Source organism: Callospermophilus lateralis, chromosome 4 (genome assembly GCF_048772815.1).
Source record: "Callospermophilus lateralis isolate mCalLat2 chromosome 4, mCalLat2.hap1, whole genome shotgun sequence".
NCBI classification, from domain to species: domain Eukaryota; kingdom Metazoa; phylum Chordata; class Mammalia; order Rodentia; family Sciuridae; genus Callospermophilus; species Callospermophilus lateralis.
In genome coordinates, this window is record NC_135308.1 from 88,782,027 (window position 1) to 88,801,500 (window position 19,474).

Sequence of the window (19,474 nt, forward strand, 5' to 3'; positions counted from 1 at the left end):
TTCATACCTGTTGAAATCCATTACAACTTTGGTTGTAACCTTGAAGCAGTAACCATACTCTTAGGACAACCACCATGAAATTATGGAATATATTGTGAAACAGAGCTTTTGTGCTGTCTGGAGGGAGGAGAACAGAAGATACAATGTAACTAGTACTGGGATTTAGGGGCATGGGAAAAATAATTTGAAAGACTGACTAAAATCGTTCAGAAATCATTCCAGAAATGGAAGCACACTAGAACAGTTAATTTTATTTGTTCAAGAGCTCTTATTGCAAGCACTAAAACGAGCCTGGGCTTTGATCCTGTAGCCCATATTTCATATTAAAGAAGCAGCAAACTGACCCACGTACATGGATGCAGACTAAAGGCTCAGGTTTTCCAATTTCTATAGCCTGGAGCTCGGTAGTCACAGGTCTTTTAGGTCCTTCTGGATGTCCCACAGGGTATCTGCACTTTTCTTGAGCTGAGCAACCTCATCATCCTTCAGCTTCTGGTTGATGACACTGGTTAATCCCCGAGCATTGAGGACACATGGAAGGCTCAGGAAGACTTCATTCTCAATGCCATACATCCCCTGCAAGAAAAAATGCATTTGATTAGAAATGATCAAAGGAACTGTGTTTGAACAGAGAGTTGTGGAAAACTGGATAAGCACAAACTCATTCTAGACTCATGTTTTGAAGTAGTGTTTCTATATGAAGAAGGCAAACATGAACTATGATAAAACTAGATACCTATAAGAAAATAATAAGCCCTTGACTGAGCTTTACTGAATGTGTTTTATTGAACATTGCTCTCTATTTAGATGCACTTGAATAAAATTTTATAAATGAATCTTCAGAGAGAGAGAGATTGAGAGAATTTTTTAATATTTATTTTTTAGTTTTCGGTGGACACAACATCTTTATTTTATTTTAATGTGGTGCTGAGGATCAAATCCAGCACCCTGAGCATGCCAGGCAAGCGTGCTACCGCTTGAGCCATATCCCCAGCCCAATTTCAGTTGTTAATGGATTACTTTCACAAAACCCCAGGTTTCTTAAAGATTTTTAGTTAAGGAAGGAATTAAACAGGTGGTAATATTTAATAGGTGGAAGGAACAATGAGAGTGGCCAACCTGATGGCCCTTTAGTGGCTGGAGGCCACTAACAGCCGAGATTCTTGTTGCACCCAAGAGTTGCTGACAAAAAGTTACCATTTCCAAAAGCACTTTACTAGTCATATTAGGTAATTTAACTCTAAAACTAGTCAGATTACTTAATTATATTAAGGTTACTTCAATACAATCTTTTAAACTTTTAATTTCAAAATTTTTTGTACATATATAAAAGTGGAGTACATATCCGAAGACACTGCCATTACTCAATTTTTGCCATACTTGCTTTTTAAAGTTACTATTTTAAAACAAACATCTGATACCATGTTTTATCCCTAAAGATTTCTGTGTCTCCCTTCTGCGTGTTTGTTTTTGCTTACTGCACTCCCCACTGATTTTTTTCACCCTTGACATTGACTTGTGGAAAATGAGTCAGCTGTCTTTTACACAATGCTTCAATATAATCTGAACTATTTTGTGGTTTTGCTCCACAGCTTTTGAATGATGGTAAATTTATTAAGGTATCGAGTACACATGACAGGTGGGTCTAACAGTTCATCACACCAACTTAAAATGAAACTGTCATACACATGCAAATAATCATATATTGTAAGGGTATGCTGAATAAGATTCATCCATAATGTTTAATTTGCCACATAACAGAAGAAAAATTATAAAAAATTGTCAGATGTCACAACTTCCTCAAGTTTTATGCTCTTGTTCTAGACTTCTGTTGGAATAAGGAAAGTTTATACAAAACTTTGAAATACAGAAAAAAATTGTGAACTGTTAATTTTACCTTATCCTTTAAATTTGTTTTAGAATATAATGCTCACATTTATATATTTTTCACTGTATGACTTACCTTTACCATGGTTGATACTGGGTGAATTCTGGATAGATTTTTAAACATGGATTCAATGAGGTCAGCCACACTTAACCCAATAGCCCAGTTGGTGTATCCTTTTAGCTTGATAACTTCATAGGCACTAAGGAAAATAAATCATAAAGATCACTAAAACCAGAGCCCTGGGTTTGACTTCTGCTTTATTTCTTACTAACTGTAATCTTGTATAAATTAATTTATGTTTCTTGCCTGTTCCCTCTTCTTTAAAATGGACGTAATGTTATCTATTTCATAAACTAAATAGTGTTAAATTAATTCATATACAAGCAAAATGCACAAAGTGCAAATAGTGTATGATAGGCAATCTATTAATGTATTGATAATTTATAAAGAGTTTTTCAAATTGGATATTATTTTTTCTACATGTCAAGTTCCACAAAAAAACAGTAAAATTAAATTTGACAAAATTTTCTATATGAGATGTCAGTTAGTCTTACTGTAAAAATTGTCTGCGAATAATGTATACCCTGTTGAATGCTTATCAATGATAAGTGTGTCCCATGTGAGTATGCTTTTACTTGATTTTAGCAGTAAGTCTATGACTATACAACTCTACAGAGGAGATTCACCTTAAAGGCTGAAAGGCTCCCAAGATTACACAATGTCAGTGTCGTGATGTAAACCTGGACCCATATTATTGACTATTTTGAAATACACTTTATTTTATGATGGGCAAAGGCCACAGAAAAAGGATGGAGGTAATCTTTAGTTGAATGTAAAAGATCAGCACAGGACAGTTTAAATACTTTCAGCAATCTGCCTTTGATACTTTTCAAAGGCAATTATGAGATGACATGTGTCTAGGTTTACCTTCCTAAGTAAACTAAACTTATTTGTTGACAGGAGGCAACATGAAGGCCCTCCTCCCTTGTTAATTCCATGTTGGGCTAGGGTTACCTCTGTAATAGATCTCTCTCTAGAGAGAAAATATTTGCTTTCCCTAGGGGGACTGAAATAGCAAGCTTGACCAGTCTAAGGTGATAACTACATACTGACTACATTTAATCAGTTTAAGCAGCCATGAAAACTATTTGCAATTTTACCTAGGTAAACAGGAAAAGAAATTATCTTAAACCAAGCTTATCTTAAACCAAGCTCCCTTCCACTTGCCTTTCAACCACCATCTTATGCACTTCCTTCCAGTTTTCACTATCGTTGTCTGTTCCCATTTCTGGATTTAGTTCCTGGAGAGAAACACCAGCCACGTTCACTCCACTCCACACAGCCACTATTAAAAAAAAAAAAAAAAAAAAAAAAAAAAAAAAAAAAAAAAAGACAGGCATTCTAAATATTTCTGTCTTTAAAATCTCTTAATCCAGATTCTGCTTCTAATGCAAGTCACTGAATACTGGCTGATACCACTCCAATGACAAATGCCTCTAGAACAGTCCCCCCCAAGACATTTGATCTGACACTTGCCTTCAAATAGCAACATTTCTGAACTTTTAATTTTCAACAAGTTTGGTGCAAAACAATCACCATGTCATAGTTACAAAGAATATGGAAATTCTTTGCCTCTCTCTAGGTTTGTCAAATCACAATGTATTCTAGTTTGGGACCATCCTGAAGTTTTGATTTGAGTAGTTTTCAAACTTGCCTACTGCTTACTTTTTTCTAATAGAACCCATTTCTTCTAAGTAAAAAATTAATTAATTAATCAATTCATCTAGGGTAAGGCCCCCAAACAGAATAATTACACACAAATACAATGAAATATGTAAGGGATGCTTAATTTAGGGGAGAAGAATGTCAGAAAGTGTTACAAAGACTGGGATGTGAACTGGACCTGCAAACTTAAGTTATGTGCTCCTCGGGAACCTCTGGAGAACACCCAGACTCAGGAAGTACGAGTGGAGGCAGGGTGAAGTCTTGGGTAGCTAACAGCTATGAAGGCAAAGCTGCTCACAGTCAAGTAAGACCCCATTAATTCAAAGTTTGCCACATCGAGCCAGTTTGGCGTTTTCAGGGTCTTTGGTGAAATCTGCATAATGGTGTCCATGTGAGATCAGTTTAATCCTCTTTCATTTCATGTAGACAATAGAGATCAATATCAATATGGAAATAATAATAATAATAATAATTGTGGAAAAATCAAAGAGTAATGAGAGAACAGAGCAGTGGACAACAGTCATGGGCTTCCTGTTATGATGCTCCAGGGTATGACAATATCACTTTTGTGGTGTTTATCCAAAAGTACAAAAATTAAACCTAACCATGAGGAAACCATAAGACAAACCTAATTGATGGACATTCTACAAAATAACTCATCTAATTTTTCAAAAATGTCAAGATTATAAAAAAAATAAAGGTTGAGAAAGTATTCCAGATTAAAGAGAGTAAGGAGATAGAGCTAGATGTAATATGTAATGTTAGGATGGCTCCTGAACTGAGAAAAAGGCCTTAGGTAATATTAGTGACAGACAGAGACATCCGCAATGAACTGCAGATTAGATAATAATAATTAATTAATAACACATTTTATTAATTCTGGTAAGAGTACTATGGTCAGAAAAAAGAAAACCCTTGTTTTTAGTAAGTACACACTAAGGGACTTTTGGAGAAAGAGCCAGAAGACTATGATTTATACTTAACAAATCAGTGTAAATAATGGCAAGACTAAGACCATAAGAATACAGTAAACATTTTCTATTTTTTTTTTTTTTTTACCACTTGAGTCGCCATGTTCTCCCAGAATCCATCCGTGGCAGCTGCTGGGATGAATGCCAAGTTTCTCAGCCATAAGATAGCGAAATCTAGCAGAATCCAGATTACACCCACTTCCAATCACACGGTGCTTGGGTAATCCACTGAGTTTCCAGGTAACATATGTAAGAATGTCCACTGAGTATTTTAGAAAAAATACAGGTAAGTAAATCAAAACTGACTTCAACTGCTATCCCCGGATTCTTCCTCCCCAACTTCCTCATTTCTCTAAGGAGATGTGGCCAGAAAGATGTAATACTTTTCAATTTTCATAATTAGAGATAATGGGTGAGAGAGAAACAAGAACAAACCTTGAAGCATTATTAGAGAGAGACTGTAAAATATGAAATACACAATGAATTATGACTTTCTATTTATATCATTAGCTGACATAAGAATACTTAGGAACCTTGCAGATGGATTAAGTTGAAAGAAAAGGGTTGAATCAGATCCTCATATAGATTTTCACCAATTCTAACATTCTATGATGATAACAATTGCCATCACAAACCAAAAACCATTTATTACTAAATTACCCAGGCATGTTATCATATATTATTCAGTAAACTTTTTTAAAAATTTTGTTTTGAGAAAGGATCTCACGAAGTTGCCATGAACTTGAATTGAAGTCCCTAGAACTTGGGATCCTGCTGCCTCAGCCTCTTGCTGACAGCAGGTGATATTAAATTTTTCTACTATTTAATGAAAGGACATCCATGACATAACCTTTGTTTCAGTGTGGCACAGCCTTACAACTCCACAGAGGTAAAACTTCTGTTGGCTCAGATAGGATCACAGCACTTAGATAGAGGAAAAGCTGGAAAGAGCAGAAAAATATGCACACAAGAAGCTCCAAGTCAACTCTGCAGACCCTCGACTGTACATGCTGGCTAGGCTATAAGATATATAATCAGTTAGTGACACCTGCCTGAGGCACAGGGTACAGCAACTCAATAGGGCTAGTTGTCATTCCTGTTTTATATCTGCCTATCACATACATATTTATAAACAAGACAGAACCATTTAGTAAGGCCCAATCTAGGTTTAAAGTGGGTAATAATAATACTGAAGTCATCTCTGTCCTTGCTAGCTTCCTACTTACAATGTTCAATAAACTGTAAAGATTCCCCTGGCTCTTAGTCACAGTCTTCCTTTAGGTGAAATACCAAAGATAATCAGTTTCACCATCTTATCAATGTGTCTGCTGTGCTCACCAACACGGCAAATTGTAGACATTATAGAGTAAATATGAACCATTTAAGCTGTCAAAGGACAAAATTACAACTTAGTTTAAGGATCTTAATTGACTTTATTTTTGACTCGAGAATTAGGCAGCACTTCATCCCATAAATTATAGTGTCTACTTGGCCGAGCAGAAAAGTTTGGTTTTATAAGCAGAGAAAGGCTGAAAAAAGCAGTAATAAAACAACAAGAAGTGGATGGGTCATTTCAGTTACATTCCTTATAAAGTAAGGACAGAACAGTGAAAAATAACCAGTTAATTTCAGACTATTTTAGATGACTTCTTCTGTGTAAAGATTAAAACACAGCCAAGCATGGTGGTGCTCACCTGTAATCCCAGTGGCCTGGGAAGCTGAGACAGAAGGATTGCAAGCTCAAAAAACAGCCTCAGCAATTTAGCAAGGCCCTAAGCAACTTAGGGAGACCCTGTCTCTAAATAAAACATTAAAAAGCACAATTCATCTCTAAATAAAATATTAAAAAAAAGGGGGGGGGGCTGGGGATGTGACTCAGTGGTAAGCACCCTTAAGGTAAATATTCAGTACCAAAAAAAAAAAAAAAAAAAAGGATTAACAACACAGCATGCCAGTTGAAACTGCCTGCTTGGGAAAACTGGCTGTTATCTCTCCAGTCCAAATTTATCTGATCTGATGAATGGCTTAGTTTCACTGTGGTGATGTGGAACTCCTGGGTGACTCCATTTTGACTTTAAGCCTGATGTGTTACAGCCTTGTGCAGGAGCCTGGTCCCTAACAATGGCCTCCTTTATTCTAGAAGGCAAAAAAAGTAGCATTGTTTCCAGCCAGAATGTGATCCTTGCATGCAATCTATCTGCATACTTTGAGGATAGATTTAGCAAGGAAAGCAGTTTTTAAGTTATAACATTTGGTGTCAGCAAATATTTGTCCATCAATGTAGTCAATTTCTATTTTTAAAATGGAACTGATTAGTAACTTTTAAAAATTCTTTTTCAAATTTCAATCTGATTCAATCCTAAAAGTTTTTGTTGTTGTTGTTGTTTTCTTGGTACCTAGGAGTGACCCCAGGAATCCTTAACCATTGAGCCACATTCCCAGTCCTTTTTTATTTTGGGAGGTTCTTGCTAACGTGCTGAGGCTGGCCTTGAACTTGTGATCCTCTTACCTCAGCCTCCAGATACATTGGGATTACAGGCATGTGCCATTTTACCTGGCAATCCTAAAATTTTTTTTAGAGATTAGGACACCAGATTGGGTTTTCTAGAAGAGAGAAGGTCAAAAAGTTAATTTTTTATCTTTCTTTTTTTTTTAACAAATTGAAGCCCTGTTCAAATGTTTCAGCCCTTTTTTATTCTTCCTACCAGGATAATCTTTTAAAAAACTTTGATAGCCTTTAGACTTTACAATAAACCCAGATGAAAGAATAAGAGGGCAGTGTCATTTATTTTGCAAATATCATCCTTTTGTAGGTAAAAACCAAAGACATGTGAGCCACCTCGGCTAGCAAACACAGGGACTGACTTTAATTCCAAAACAACAACACAAAAATCCAAACATTAAACGGAACAAAACTGAGACTTAAAATATTATAATACCTGGGTTGGAAACCACAATTATGATGCAATCGGGACTGTACTTGACAATCTGAGGAATAATGAATTTGAAGACATTGACATTTCTCTGCACCAGATTGAGACGACTCTCCCCCTCCTGCTGACGGACTCCTGCAGTTACAACCACGATCTTAGAATTGGCAGTCACAGAGTAATCTAGAAAAAAGGAAGAAAAGGCATTCCTTAAATACAACTTTTCATCAAACATATATGATATGCTCTAGCACTCTAACTAGAAATAAGCTTCTAGAACTCAATGACAATTAAGTTTTCAGTATTGAAAGTTTGGGCTGGCGATGCAGCTCGGTGGCAGAGTGATTTCTTAGCATCCACAAGGCCCTGAGTTCAATCCCTAGTACCACAAAACAAAACAGACTTTCAAGTCCAATGTCCCTGCAGCCATTTTCCTCCTTGAGCTACACTGAAGCAATCCGACTGTAAAACTGACTCAGAAAATCAATCAAGGAAATAAAAATGACCTCAAATTATGTTTCTACCTAAGAAATTTATTGAATTTTCAGGAATAAACCAAAGCATACAAAGTGAGTCTAAAGTACAATAGGCAGACTTCCAACAACAAAAGTCTATTTTTGTACTCTTAGTAAAGGAAGAAAAATTAAGTAAAATAAAGAAAATCAATTTTAAGTTGTTTTTAGGCATATAATGCTAATAAGATCTCAGGAGAAGACACTGTTTTGGGCTATAAACTGAAATTTTAAAGGAGCATATTCACTTTTCAGCAGTATGAACTTCTCTGAAAAACATTTCATTTTTTTGGTCAAAGTATGTCCGTTTCAAAACCTTTGGACTTGAAAATTTAATGTGATCCTTGCATGCAATAGCCATGGAGGGAGTCACAGAACTAAACTGCTGTAATGTGACTTTTAACAGTTACTAACACTCCTCTCCCATAAAGTGGAGGTAATAATAGTATTGATCCCTCATAGGACTCTTGTGAAGATGAGATAATACATGCAAAAAAAAAAAAAATGCTCTACATGTTCCCCTCAACATTACTAATTCAACTAACAATACCTATTATTTGGTTTCTTCGATGCATTCAAATTGCTGGAATTGGAGAAAAAAAAGAAACTGCCAACACTGGATTCACCAGGATGGAAAGACCAATTTCCCGTCAGGGAATGAGGGAGGAGAAGAAGCAGCTGAGACACGTGGAAATGCAGGTCATTTCAAATTGTGAAGATGTATGTAGGCCCTGCTAGAGGTCTTAGGATACAGACAGGAGCCTATGCAAAGGCAGGAGATCTTTTAAAGAAATAAGTATATTCAAACTTTCATTTGAGGAAAAGAATCGTCTAATTGGGGTGTAAAGTTAACAAGTACAGTTGCATGGAACGTAGAGTCCACGATCATTTTGTACATGTTCTTCCAATGTGAAAAGGTCAATGTGTTCTATGTGCTTTTTAGCAAAGTGGATGGAAAATGAGTTTCTAGAAACTGGTGAAAGAAAACTGGACTATAGGAGAAATATGGTACACAACAACCCAAACAATGCTATTTATCATAATTGGTTATTTTCTCTTAGTGATATACATAGCCATGATCATTGTTGGCTAATAAATTCATTTCTAGTAACTGTCCATTGACAAGGGAATGTAAAATTAATGCCTTAAGGATGAAAATTAGAACATAATACAGAAATAAGTTTTTTTAAAGGAGAAAAAAATTATAATTAGATGAAAATTTCATAGTTTTTGAAGAAAATACTAAAATAGGTCATCAACATTTCATTGTTGACAGTCACTGAAGTAACTATTCCAAAAGTTTGAGTTTTGCTAAAAGTTTAGGACAGGAGTATACCTCAGTGTTATAGAACTTGTCTAGCATGTACAAGGACACTGAGTTTGATTCCTAGCACTGCAAAATAACAATAATGATAAATTCAAAATAAAAGTTAAGTTTATGATGCTGTAAAGTGCATTCCAAGTGCATTTTTTTTCTCACTAAAAACATCAATTTAATATCAGATCACATTGGGCATGAAATTAAACTACCTTTATCTGCCACAATTTTAGGTGTTTGAAGAAATAAGCTTCCATGCTGCAGATCCATCATTTCTCCTTTGAGCTTATCTTCCAAAACATCCACCAGGGCAAGTTCATCAGCCAGAGACTAAAAACAAAACAAAACAAAAAAAGCAGGCATTAGTACCTAAAGCCATGCTAGGATGCCTCCACACATGGTCTGACTCAGAGACACCATTTAAATGCTAAGCACCATGTAGCTAAAATCCTCAACAATTCTACCTTGGGGTTAGGCATTCAACCATGATTCCATAATACAATTATGCTTTAAAAACATGTGGACTTAAAAGCTGATTAATCCAGACACTTCAATGGGAACACCAAGAAAATCCTTATGTGTGAAGATGCATCTGAACCAACCTTTGAAATTCCCATCTCTTATGGATGCCCATAATTTACAAACTATTTAAAAAGTGGCTGGGGCTGGGGTTGTGGCTCAGCAGTAGAGTGCTGCCTAGCACATGCAAGGTGCTGGGTTTGATCCTCAGCACCACATAAGAATACAATAAAGGTATTGTGTTCACCTACAACTAAAACAAAATATTTAGGAGTGGTTATCCCTCCCATTAAAATACCACTAAAGTTCTTGCCTCTACTGTTTTTAGGACTGTTAGTAAAATAATGAATAATAGGATATTTCAATGTTAGAGTTCATTTAAAAATGTAAATACTCCCTCTAGGAAGAATAGTGTGATCATCCACATAGGCAAAGGGTATTGATGAAGGAAAAGGTAGGCTACTGGGGTCTAGGATGCAGTGTGAAGGATCAGATACAGTAGGCCAGGTGGAAGTGGAGGAGTCAGGAGGGCACAGGCCAGCAGAGGAGAAGCAGCAGAGAAGTGAGAAGGCAATGAGAAACTTGACCTACTTTAGCTGGAAGCAGGCCCTGGTTGCTGTAGGACTACAAATGGGCAGGGTCCCAAGATGCCAGAATGAAAAGGGTTGGCTAACCTCAAAAGTGTTTCAGTGGACTTGATGGGGAGGAGCCTCTCTGAGAGGGATGGCTCCCTGTAACTGGATGATGTGAGTTTAATGTTAAACAACTGAATTGCAGTACTTGAAAACTTCTAATGTGGCCTATTTGTGAACTGTGGGATACTTAGATGATTTCAAATGTGCAGTATAAAGGAAATGTGTAGGTTATGTACAAACACTATGCCATGTATGAGATCCTTAGATTTTGGTGTCACAGGGGTCCTGGGATGACTATATATCAAATGCTGGTATTGATTTTTTTTTTTAATCCAGTTTTACTTAAACACATTTTGGCATTTTAAAAACCGTTTTGTTCCTTTGCAGCCTCTGATAAGATCACACAAAATCCCCATTTGTGTTTTCTAAGTCCTAAAGAATACAATAAACTTAATAATAGCTACAACATTCAGTCAAGGTACTGAACACTAGGAATATCAATCTTATTTTAGAAACGTCAAGTGTATGTGGCTCAAGTCAACAGAGCAACACTGTTTAGTGCTTAAGTACAAAAGGATGTCACAGGATCTGAGATCCTGTCTCTCTTTTTGAGTGGGCGCAAAGAATTGGCTGAGAAGTGCATTTTTAGCTGACAAGGAAGGAAGAGATCCAGCGCTAAAAAAAAAAGAACTGCAGTGCCAAATTTAGCTAGATCTGTATGACTGAATGTCCTCCAAAGGTGGAGGCACACAAATAGAACAAGTGTGACCAAGTACTGATGCTGTTGTTTGACTTAAATAAATTCACTTCTATTCACATGTTCTATATCCTATGAATTTATCATACACATTTTTCACTTAAGCTGTTAAGTTATATTTAAAACTGTTTGAAACAGCAAGGTTTACATTAACTGCAAAAGCAATAATCTTATTAAGGAGTAAGACCAGCTAGAAGATAAGAATACCACTGTTGACATCTTGTTAAATCTACCACAAAAGTGTCTTTGAATCTCAAGTCCTATGTGGATTGGGCAGGGTCTTGTGTTCTGCCTTTTGGTGCTTTTAGCTAATAAATTACTAGCACCAATGCCTTAATATTTGATGGTTGCATTTTTATGGTCAAGTGGTTAATGTGCATGAAATTATTTTTCCAAATACCTAACTAAATGGACATGCACCATTTATTCAATAACTTATTTTCTTCCCCTCTGAAATGTCACTTCTACCATATTATTGAATATAATATCTATCTATCCTTGTACAAATACCAAAATTTAAGTATGTACTACTTTCAAGCAAAACCTGGTACTGAAAAAACTACTTTGTTGTTGGGCACAGTGGTGTATACCTGCAATCCCATCTACTCAGGAGGCTGAGGCAGAAGAATGTGAGCTCAAGGTCAGCCTGGGAAACAGCAAAACACTGTCTCAAAATAAATATTTAAAAAGGCATGGGGATATAGCTCAGTGGTAAAGTCCTTGCTTAGCATGCATGCAGCCCTGAGTTCAATCCCTAGTAGTATAAAATAAAAAATAAAATAAAAATTACTTTACCACATGTCTACAATGTTGCTTCTCCTAAGAGTTGTGTTATGTTATGTTTATATCCCAAGAAAGGATATATATGCAGTTATAGTTGACTGAAGCAAGGATACCCAAATCAAGACAGTGGGATTCATGCTGGGGGATAGTGGTGATCTTGCCTGAAAGCTTTGCACAACCCTGACAACATGATGAGCTGACATTCAGATCCTCCTCCTGGCAGCTAAAATGCAGAGTCTGAGATTGGCAAGGCATATTTGGTAAAAAGAAGCTGAAAAGGCAAAATTGGGCCAAAATTTGACAAAATTTAAGTGCAATTAATCAGTAACATCCAGAGTATTCATTAGTGTAATGCATATTTCCTATGGAATATGCCAGACATCATTCTACTAATCAAGAATAGAGTCATGAATAGGGATGGGTGCAGTTCAGTGTAGAGCACTTGCCTAGCATACATACGGCCCTGGGTGTGATCCCCATTACTCAAAAATAATAAATAAGTGAATAAATAAAAAAGAACAAATCCAGTAATTTTTGCTTTCTCAGGATATATAGGAAGGGAATAGGAATTTCTAATGGTAGAAGTGCTATTAAGACCAAAAGGACAAGATCATTGTACTGTCATGTGTAACTATTAGTTAAGACAAATTATATACAGCAAAAAAATAAATAAAATAAATAACACACTTGTTAAAAAAAAAAAAAAAAAAGACCAAAAGGAGAAGTGATATCAGTGCAGGCCTGCCTGCAAAGGTCATGCCCTTGAATGAGATCCCCAGTTTATCATTCATGTGCATGCAACTCTGAGGTCTAGGGAAGAACATCCAAGGGAAAACCACATAAAAGGGTTCAAGTCAGAAATGAACTCTGCGTTTGGGAGTAAGAGATGAAGTCAGAGATGGTACCGTGATCATACATTAGAAGGAGTGGCTATCCTGTGCTGCTGGTACCCCTGGAGCTCTGCACACCTTTGCCTTGCTCTGAGACAAGCAGAGGCAATCCATATGGCCCTACAGGATTTCAGTAGGCGAGCCACTACTTTGGTTGCTATGTAGGCAATGGCTGGGGGGTAAGCAGATAAAAGGAGAAGCAGAAGATAAAGGAGTCCTCTTAATGGTAGGGCACTGGCAAGGAAGCCTCAGTTATCTTCCTAGTCTAGAGAAGGCTTGTGCCTTCATAACCTCTTGCTCTGATACTACAACTTCAACCACCTTCTGGAGGCACAGTAAAATGTGTATTCTGTAGCCATGCGTTCAAAAAGGCCAGGCCTGGCACTTACAGTCTGGGTGCTCTTAGCCCTTGTGAGGTTTTTCTCCCCAACAGTAAGAGATGTTAATACCTGCTGACAGATTTCACAAAGAAATTAATAAAATGATAAGCAAGCACCTGACGGACTATTTTCTTTCTCTATTAACCTTTCTCTAATCTTTCCCAAATATTTCAACAATTTTGAACTACTTTAGTCTTATCCATTAAAATATATCTTAACATTAGCTAGCAAAGGGTTTTCAACTAGGTAACACTTTCTTACATTGTTTATGTTTTCAAAACTATCCTTAGATGGTCTCCACATAATTTCTAAGGCATTTTGTGAAAAATCAAGGGGAAAGGAGTATAACATTGAAAAACAGAAATCATAGCATTTAAATTTGAAATTGCTAGCAGCAGGGGTTGTTCTCAAGCACTGGTCTGGCCAAATTATTATGTAGTCTCAATTGATTTACTGGAGATGTTTTAAAATTTGACTAAAATAATCATAGCCACACTTCTTATGCATAGATTTTCCTGAAAAGTGCAAGTTTTGAGATCAGCAGTAGGAAAGAAAACTCCTTTACTAGTATTTTATTAATATATTTATGTTTTTAACTGCCTAAATACTGGCATAGGAAAAAAAAAAATACTGGAGTCTATTGGTAAGAGGTGAGAGTGCTGGCTTCAAAATAGACATGGACTCCAACATACCAAATTTTGACTCCAGGTTTTTCAACTTTCCAAGTGTGGGAAAACAATACACGCCCCCAAGGAAGCACACTTTTATTTTTACCTATTGATCTTTTCCTGGCCTCCATGTAGTTCCCAGTCAACCTCACAATCACAATATTCTCCAGTATACCATGTTGCTGAGCTATGATATTCAGTAGGTTACGTGCATTAAGTGCATTTTTTCTTTTATTTTCAACGTATAGGTTTATCAAGCTAGCTGTGACAGGCTGTGTAATTTATTCAACTTCAGCCACCTTATCTGAAAACAAGAATATGAATGATAGTCCCTATCTTGAAGTTGTTTAAAATTATTTTTTTAATTTAAAATACTTTGAATACAGAAATGTAAGCTGCAAAAGAACAGTGACTACTGAATTTGTGTTATTGTACTCAAATTGCCAGTATCTACTCAATCAAACTATCTAGAAATATATGCCAAAGAATAAAACTTTCATTAGTATACTTCATTTTTTTCCCCCCTTTTGTGGTGTATTTCATATTTCAAATGATTTTTCTGGTATTTGTTCTCAGCAAAGATTCAAAATTTACTCCTTTAGAATTTAAACTTGTAGGAGCTGGGTGTAGAGCCCAATGGTACAATGCTTACCTAGCATGTGCAAGGCCCTAGGTTCAATCTCTAGCATGAAAAAACTTCGCAAACAGAATTAGGCTTGGCTAGGAGTTTCTCACACATGATACAAAGTGGTCCGTGTGCTCTACTGAAGGTAAAAAGAGCTTGCTTGTTTTCCTTTCTCTCTTCCTACTTTTAAGGCAGCCATCTATACAAACAATGAACCAATTCAGTAAGGTAAATAAGAAAAAGGCTCATTTCCTCAAAAGCTCTGAGGAACTAAAGAAAACAAATTGGTTTGGATTACAAGGGGTATGTATGAGGCCAGCCAAAAAGTCTATGGAGTTGTACAGAGAACAAAGGCTTGAGAAGTAGAAGGTGAAAATGGTATTGCAGCTTTGTTGCATTGCAAATTGCACTGATTGTGTAAGAGTATGTCCTACTTGAGGAAATCTACTGAGAGACTTAGAAGTAAGAACATAATGTGTGCAACTTATTCTCAAATATATGCCTGACAGAATAACACAATGTTGAGAATTAGTAATTTTGGGTAAACGGCATACGAAAGTTTTAATTTTCTTACTATTCTTGCACATTTTCTGTAGGTTTGAAATTATTTCAAAATAAAACTACCAGTTGCAAGTTTAAGAGGAATTACAGATATTCTCACAATCTCAAAAAAAAAAAAAAAAAAAACAGATTATTTAATTATAAAGGCTAAAGAGACCATTGCAATAAAAAATGTTACACCCACCCTGTTAACCAGGGGAATAAATTCAGCATTTCTGGAAATGAGATAAGTTGAATATCAAGTGTTTCCTGATGTGATGTGCCAAGAACATGATATCACATGGTTCTAATCTGATCCCTCAAAATATAACCTGAACCTAATTACAAGGAAATATTAGACAAACATAACTTGGGGAACATGCTACAAAACTGAACTGAACCCTATAAAAATGTCAGTGATACAAGGAGTAAAGTTGGGTTGGGGAGCCAGGTATGGTGGCACAGGTATGGTGGTGCTGTAATCTCAGCAGCTCAGGAAGCTGAGGCAGGAGGATTGCAAGTTCAAAGCCAGCCTCAGTAATTTAGTGAGGTCCTAAGCAACTCAGGGAGACCCTATATCTAAAGAAAATACATTAAAAAAAAAAAAAAAAAGGGTTGGGGGTGTGGTTCAGTGATTAAGTGCCTCCCCCCAAAAAAGAAAAGAAAGCTGGTTTGGGGCTGAGGGTGTAGCTCAATGGTGGAACACTTGCCTAGTAAGCATGAGGCCCTGGGTTCAATCTCCAGCAATGCTAAAAAGGAGGACCTGAGTAACTGTTCCAGATTAAAGAAGCAAAGAGACATCACAAGTATATGAAGTAGTTGATCTTGGATTGATGTGAAAATAGCTATAAAGTACATGATTTTGACAACATGGAGAATTTTAAATATGTATGCTCTATGTTACATAATAGTATTGTAAGAATGTTAAATTCTCTGAGTGTAGTAACTCTGTTAAGGTTACACAGGAGAATACAATTCTCTTAGCAGATGCATGTTCAAGTACTTAAATGAAGTGCCATGATGACCATAACTTACTTCTAATTATTCAGGAAAAAGAAAAATCTTTTAAAGGACAAAATAATATCCTATGATGCATAAAGAGACTGTTTACAAGCTGAAATTGTTATCATGTATGGTTTTCTTAAAATATACCTTTCCCAGAATGCTGATAGCACATGCCATACCAACTTGACCAACACCCACTACAGTGATCTTATTGTTTGGGACTGTGGTCTCCTCTTCTGCAACTGGTGCAATGAGTTTTTCCTTGAGGGTTGCCATTTCAAACTGCAAGAAAAGAATCAAAACATTATACATATGTCCACATAAGAAATCTGAATGGAAGTTGTCCTTAAGATGTTACTGTTGCGATTTTGAATTAAAGTACAACTTTAATTAACACTGGTAGAGCACTTGCCTAGCATGCACAAAGCCCTGGATGCAATCACAAATACCACACAAAAATAAATAATAAAAAATTTAAAATCCCAATAATATTCTAGAACATAGAATATATTTTAAGGAACCAAGTGACTTATATAATGGAAAATTTAATCAAGGACAAAACCTCCAAGAAATCCCTTAGAATTGAGATTTTTCTCTTTAGTCTACCACTCCATATATTTAATTAGTCTTATTCCCATTTTTGTTGTAATCATTCATTTACTGGCTACAAGACAGGAACATTTATATTTAAATAAGGTATTTTGTTTCTTTTGCCCCTATCTATATGTAACTATGTAAACTATTTAACCCATATTTAAACTTGGTCAAAAACAATGGCCAGTCATGAATATATTCTATTAATAACTACTATAAGGGCTGGTTCTTATAGTGAAATTGTATCATATATGGTGTTCTTAAATTTCATATAGAATGTATCACAATGTACTGAACACATAGTAAGTGCTTAATAAGTACATGATGACAACAAAATGGTGATAAATAATATTGATGAAAACTCTGCAAACCATTTGAAATAAAGCAATAAAATTAAAAAAAAAAATCAACCTGTTGGAAAGCATTTTATACAGTACCACCCAATTTATCTATGCCATCAGATAAATTTTCTGGGTAGTTAAATAAATGAGAAAATTTACTGAAACTTAAAAATTATGTGGCAATTTAGTACACAAAATATACTCTCCTGCCTTTTAAATAGGTTGCAGGCCATAAATAAGCCTTTTCTTCATAATTTATGTATTATAAATGGTTACCCAACATGTCTAATATTTAAGTTTGTTTTCCATTTTTGTGATAGACTGTTGCATCTGAAGCTACTGTACCTGTTTCGAACTGAGTCAACTCATCCTAGTCTTATTTTTGCTTCTACTCTTCAAAGGACTTTAAGTAACAAAATCAGGTTTAGTAGTTGTACATGTTATAGAGTCAATAAGACTCTCAGTTGGAATAAAGTACCTGAATTTGGAGATAATCATGTAATAACTATTTTGGTTCCATGTTCTATTTTTTTTTTTTCTTTCTGAAAACTATTTCCCCCAATCTGTAACAAGTAAATTGAGAGATTTTTGCCTTTTCAGATCACACTTACAGTTTTCTAGTGAATGCTAAAAGATACAATGTCGTGCAAAGGCCTCTACAAATGGATGACCTTAAAATGAAATTCGAGCCTGTCCTGAACTTGGGTAGAATCAGAAGAATGCTACATCTCTTCTTGTAGAACTCAGTTAAAACTGCAATTTCCTCCCATTACGCTTATTTTTGTTTGTTGGTTTAAGATCCTTTAGGTATACAGGGGTTCCAGTTAGCCATGGAAAACCAAAAATCCAGAATTGGCTGCCATATAAAAATAGACTGGTATTCTGATAGGCAATATTTATTTATTTTTTACTTGTTTTTAGAATGTCTTTTTTTTGAAGTCCTCTGCCAAATCAGAGTGGTGGCTGTTGGGAAAAAGAATGACAAACTACGTAAAAGCAACCAGGGGCTCGTGGTCCTTTACATCCCTCACCCCTTGGGGATATAAATAAACTACTAGAAATGAGCCAGTGCCTTAAGTTCAGGAACAAAGATCCTCTTTACAGAATCTCTCTCACCCTAACCCTTTAAAACCCGGGTACAGCCATCTAATTCCTCCACGAAGTGCGTGCCGGCTCTCCCCTTCCCCCACAGCCCAGGCCCCACCTGCAGTTCGCAGGGTTCCCTGCCCACAAGCCACCACTCCAGGCGCGCGGCAGCGGAGAAGGGCAGGTCACCAGGAGGGAAGGCAGCAAACCCAGATCTCCTTGGATAAAGTCTCCGGGGAGAAGTCTAGGCCCTCCTTCCTCTCAGCACCCAATGTTGGCAAAGTAAACAAAGCTCCTGAGCATCAAGAGACCAGGAAAATGCCCGCATAGGGTTCCTGCGGCCAGGGGAGGAAAAAAAAAAAATGTAGTGTGGGACCAAATTTGCAGATCACTGGATACATTTACCCTCATCCCAGCAAACGCAGGGGCAGTTTTCCACTACCCTGGGATCCAGGTTCAAAATCGTCCAGCCTTCTTAACCCATCTGGTTCCTTCCCCCACCCCTAGCTCCTCCAGCACGTGTCCCGGATCCCGCCAATAGGCACAGGGGATGGCACCCGCCCTGAGCTGATCTAGGGCACGGCAGGGCCTGGGTTTTGGCAAAAAATGCAACAAGTCTCTCCCCAGGTAGAACGCAGGCCGAAGACGAGCCTGCAGCGATGAGGACAAAGCCTGGGGCTCCGTCGCAGCCTCTCCTCCCCAGCTTCGGTTCCCGGGGCTCGCACAAGGTCCGGGTCCCAAACCCAGAGTCAGGGCCCAAGTGGGGATGCTCAGGAGCACAAGCCCAAGAGAGCAGATGTGCTTCTCGGTCCCTCCTCCCGTTTTGCCACTCAATTACTCCCTTGCACATCCCATCCAGTTTGTCTGTGAGCCAGGATTCGGGGTCCTGGACAGAAACCTACCAGGCGACAGAAGGCTCTAGAGACCGCAGGAAGAGTCTTGCGAAGACAATGTCAGCTGCGCGCGTCTCCTCGGGCGCCGGATCTGCAGCCAAGGAGGAGGCGGGGCCCACACCCTCCGCAGCCTCTTAGGTTTCTCTATTGTGATTGGAAACCCGAGCGCCGCCTACCCCCTCCCCTCGGCTCGTTCAATCCCCTTCAAGGACAAGGGCTCGAGTATGCGCACGCCCTCCCCCACTCCCCAATTGAGGAGGTCACCTTCTCGCAGCCTCCACTCTCAGCTAATGTCACAGCGTACAGGCTCCTTCTTCCATGCGGTCGCCGAGTGATTTCTAAAACCTGCCGGCCTGTCGCTGACTCTTCTGGGCTCTCACCATCTTGTGTGGATAGACTTAATACAAATAGATA

General features: G+C 37.3%; 1 protein-coding gene across 2 annotated transcripts; it reads right to left on the reverse strand.

Annotated features, from left to right (window-relative positions):
* Positions 1 to 225: 225 nt before the first annotated feature.
* On the reverse strand, positions 226 to 19,177 carry Ldhb (lactate dehydrogenase B). Of its 2 annotated transcripts, XM_076854172.1 has the most exons (9): positions 19,070 to 19,162; positions 18,286 to 18,502; positions 16,294 to 16,428; positions 9,557 to 9,674; positions 7,524 to 7,697; positions 4,673 to 4,846; positions 3,116 to 3,233; positions 1,964 to 2,087; positions 226 to 576 (listed from the first exon to the last, which is right to left on the reverse strand). In XM_076854172.1, the coding sequence occupies exons 3-9, from the start codon at positions 16,420 to 16,422 to the stop codon at positions 409 to 411; spliced, it is 1,005 nt and encodes a 334-aa protein (XP_076710287.1). In that variant the 5' UTR covers positions 16,423 to 16,428; positions 18,286 to 18,502; positions 19,070 to 19,162; the 3' UTR covers positions 226 to 408. The 2 variants fall into 2 exon arrangements, with proteins under 2 accessions (XP_076710287.1, XP_076710286.1); XM_076854171.1 differs by lacking the exon at positions 18,286 to 18,502 and having other exon boundaries at positions 19,070 to 19,177.
* Between the last annotated feature and the right edge of the window lie 297 nt (positions 19,178 to 19,474).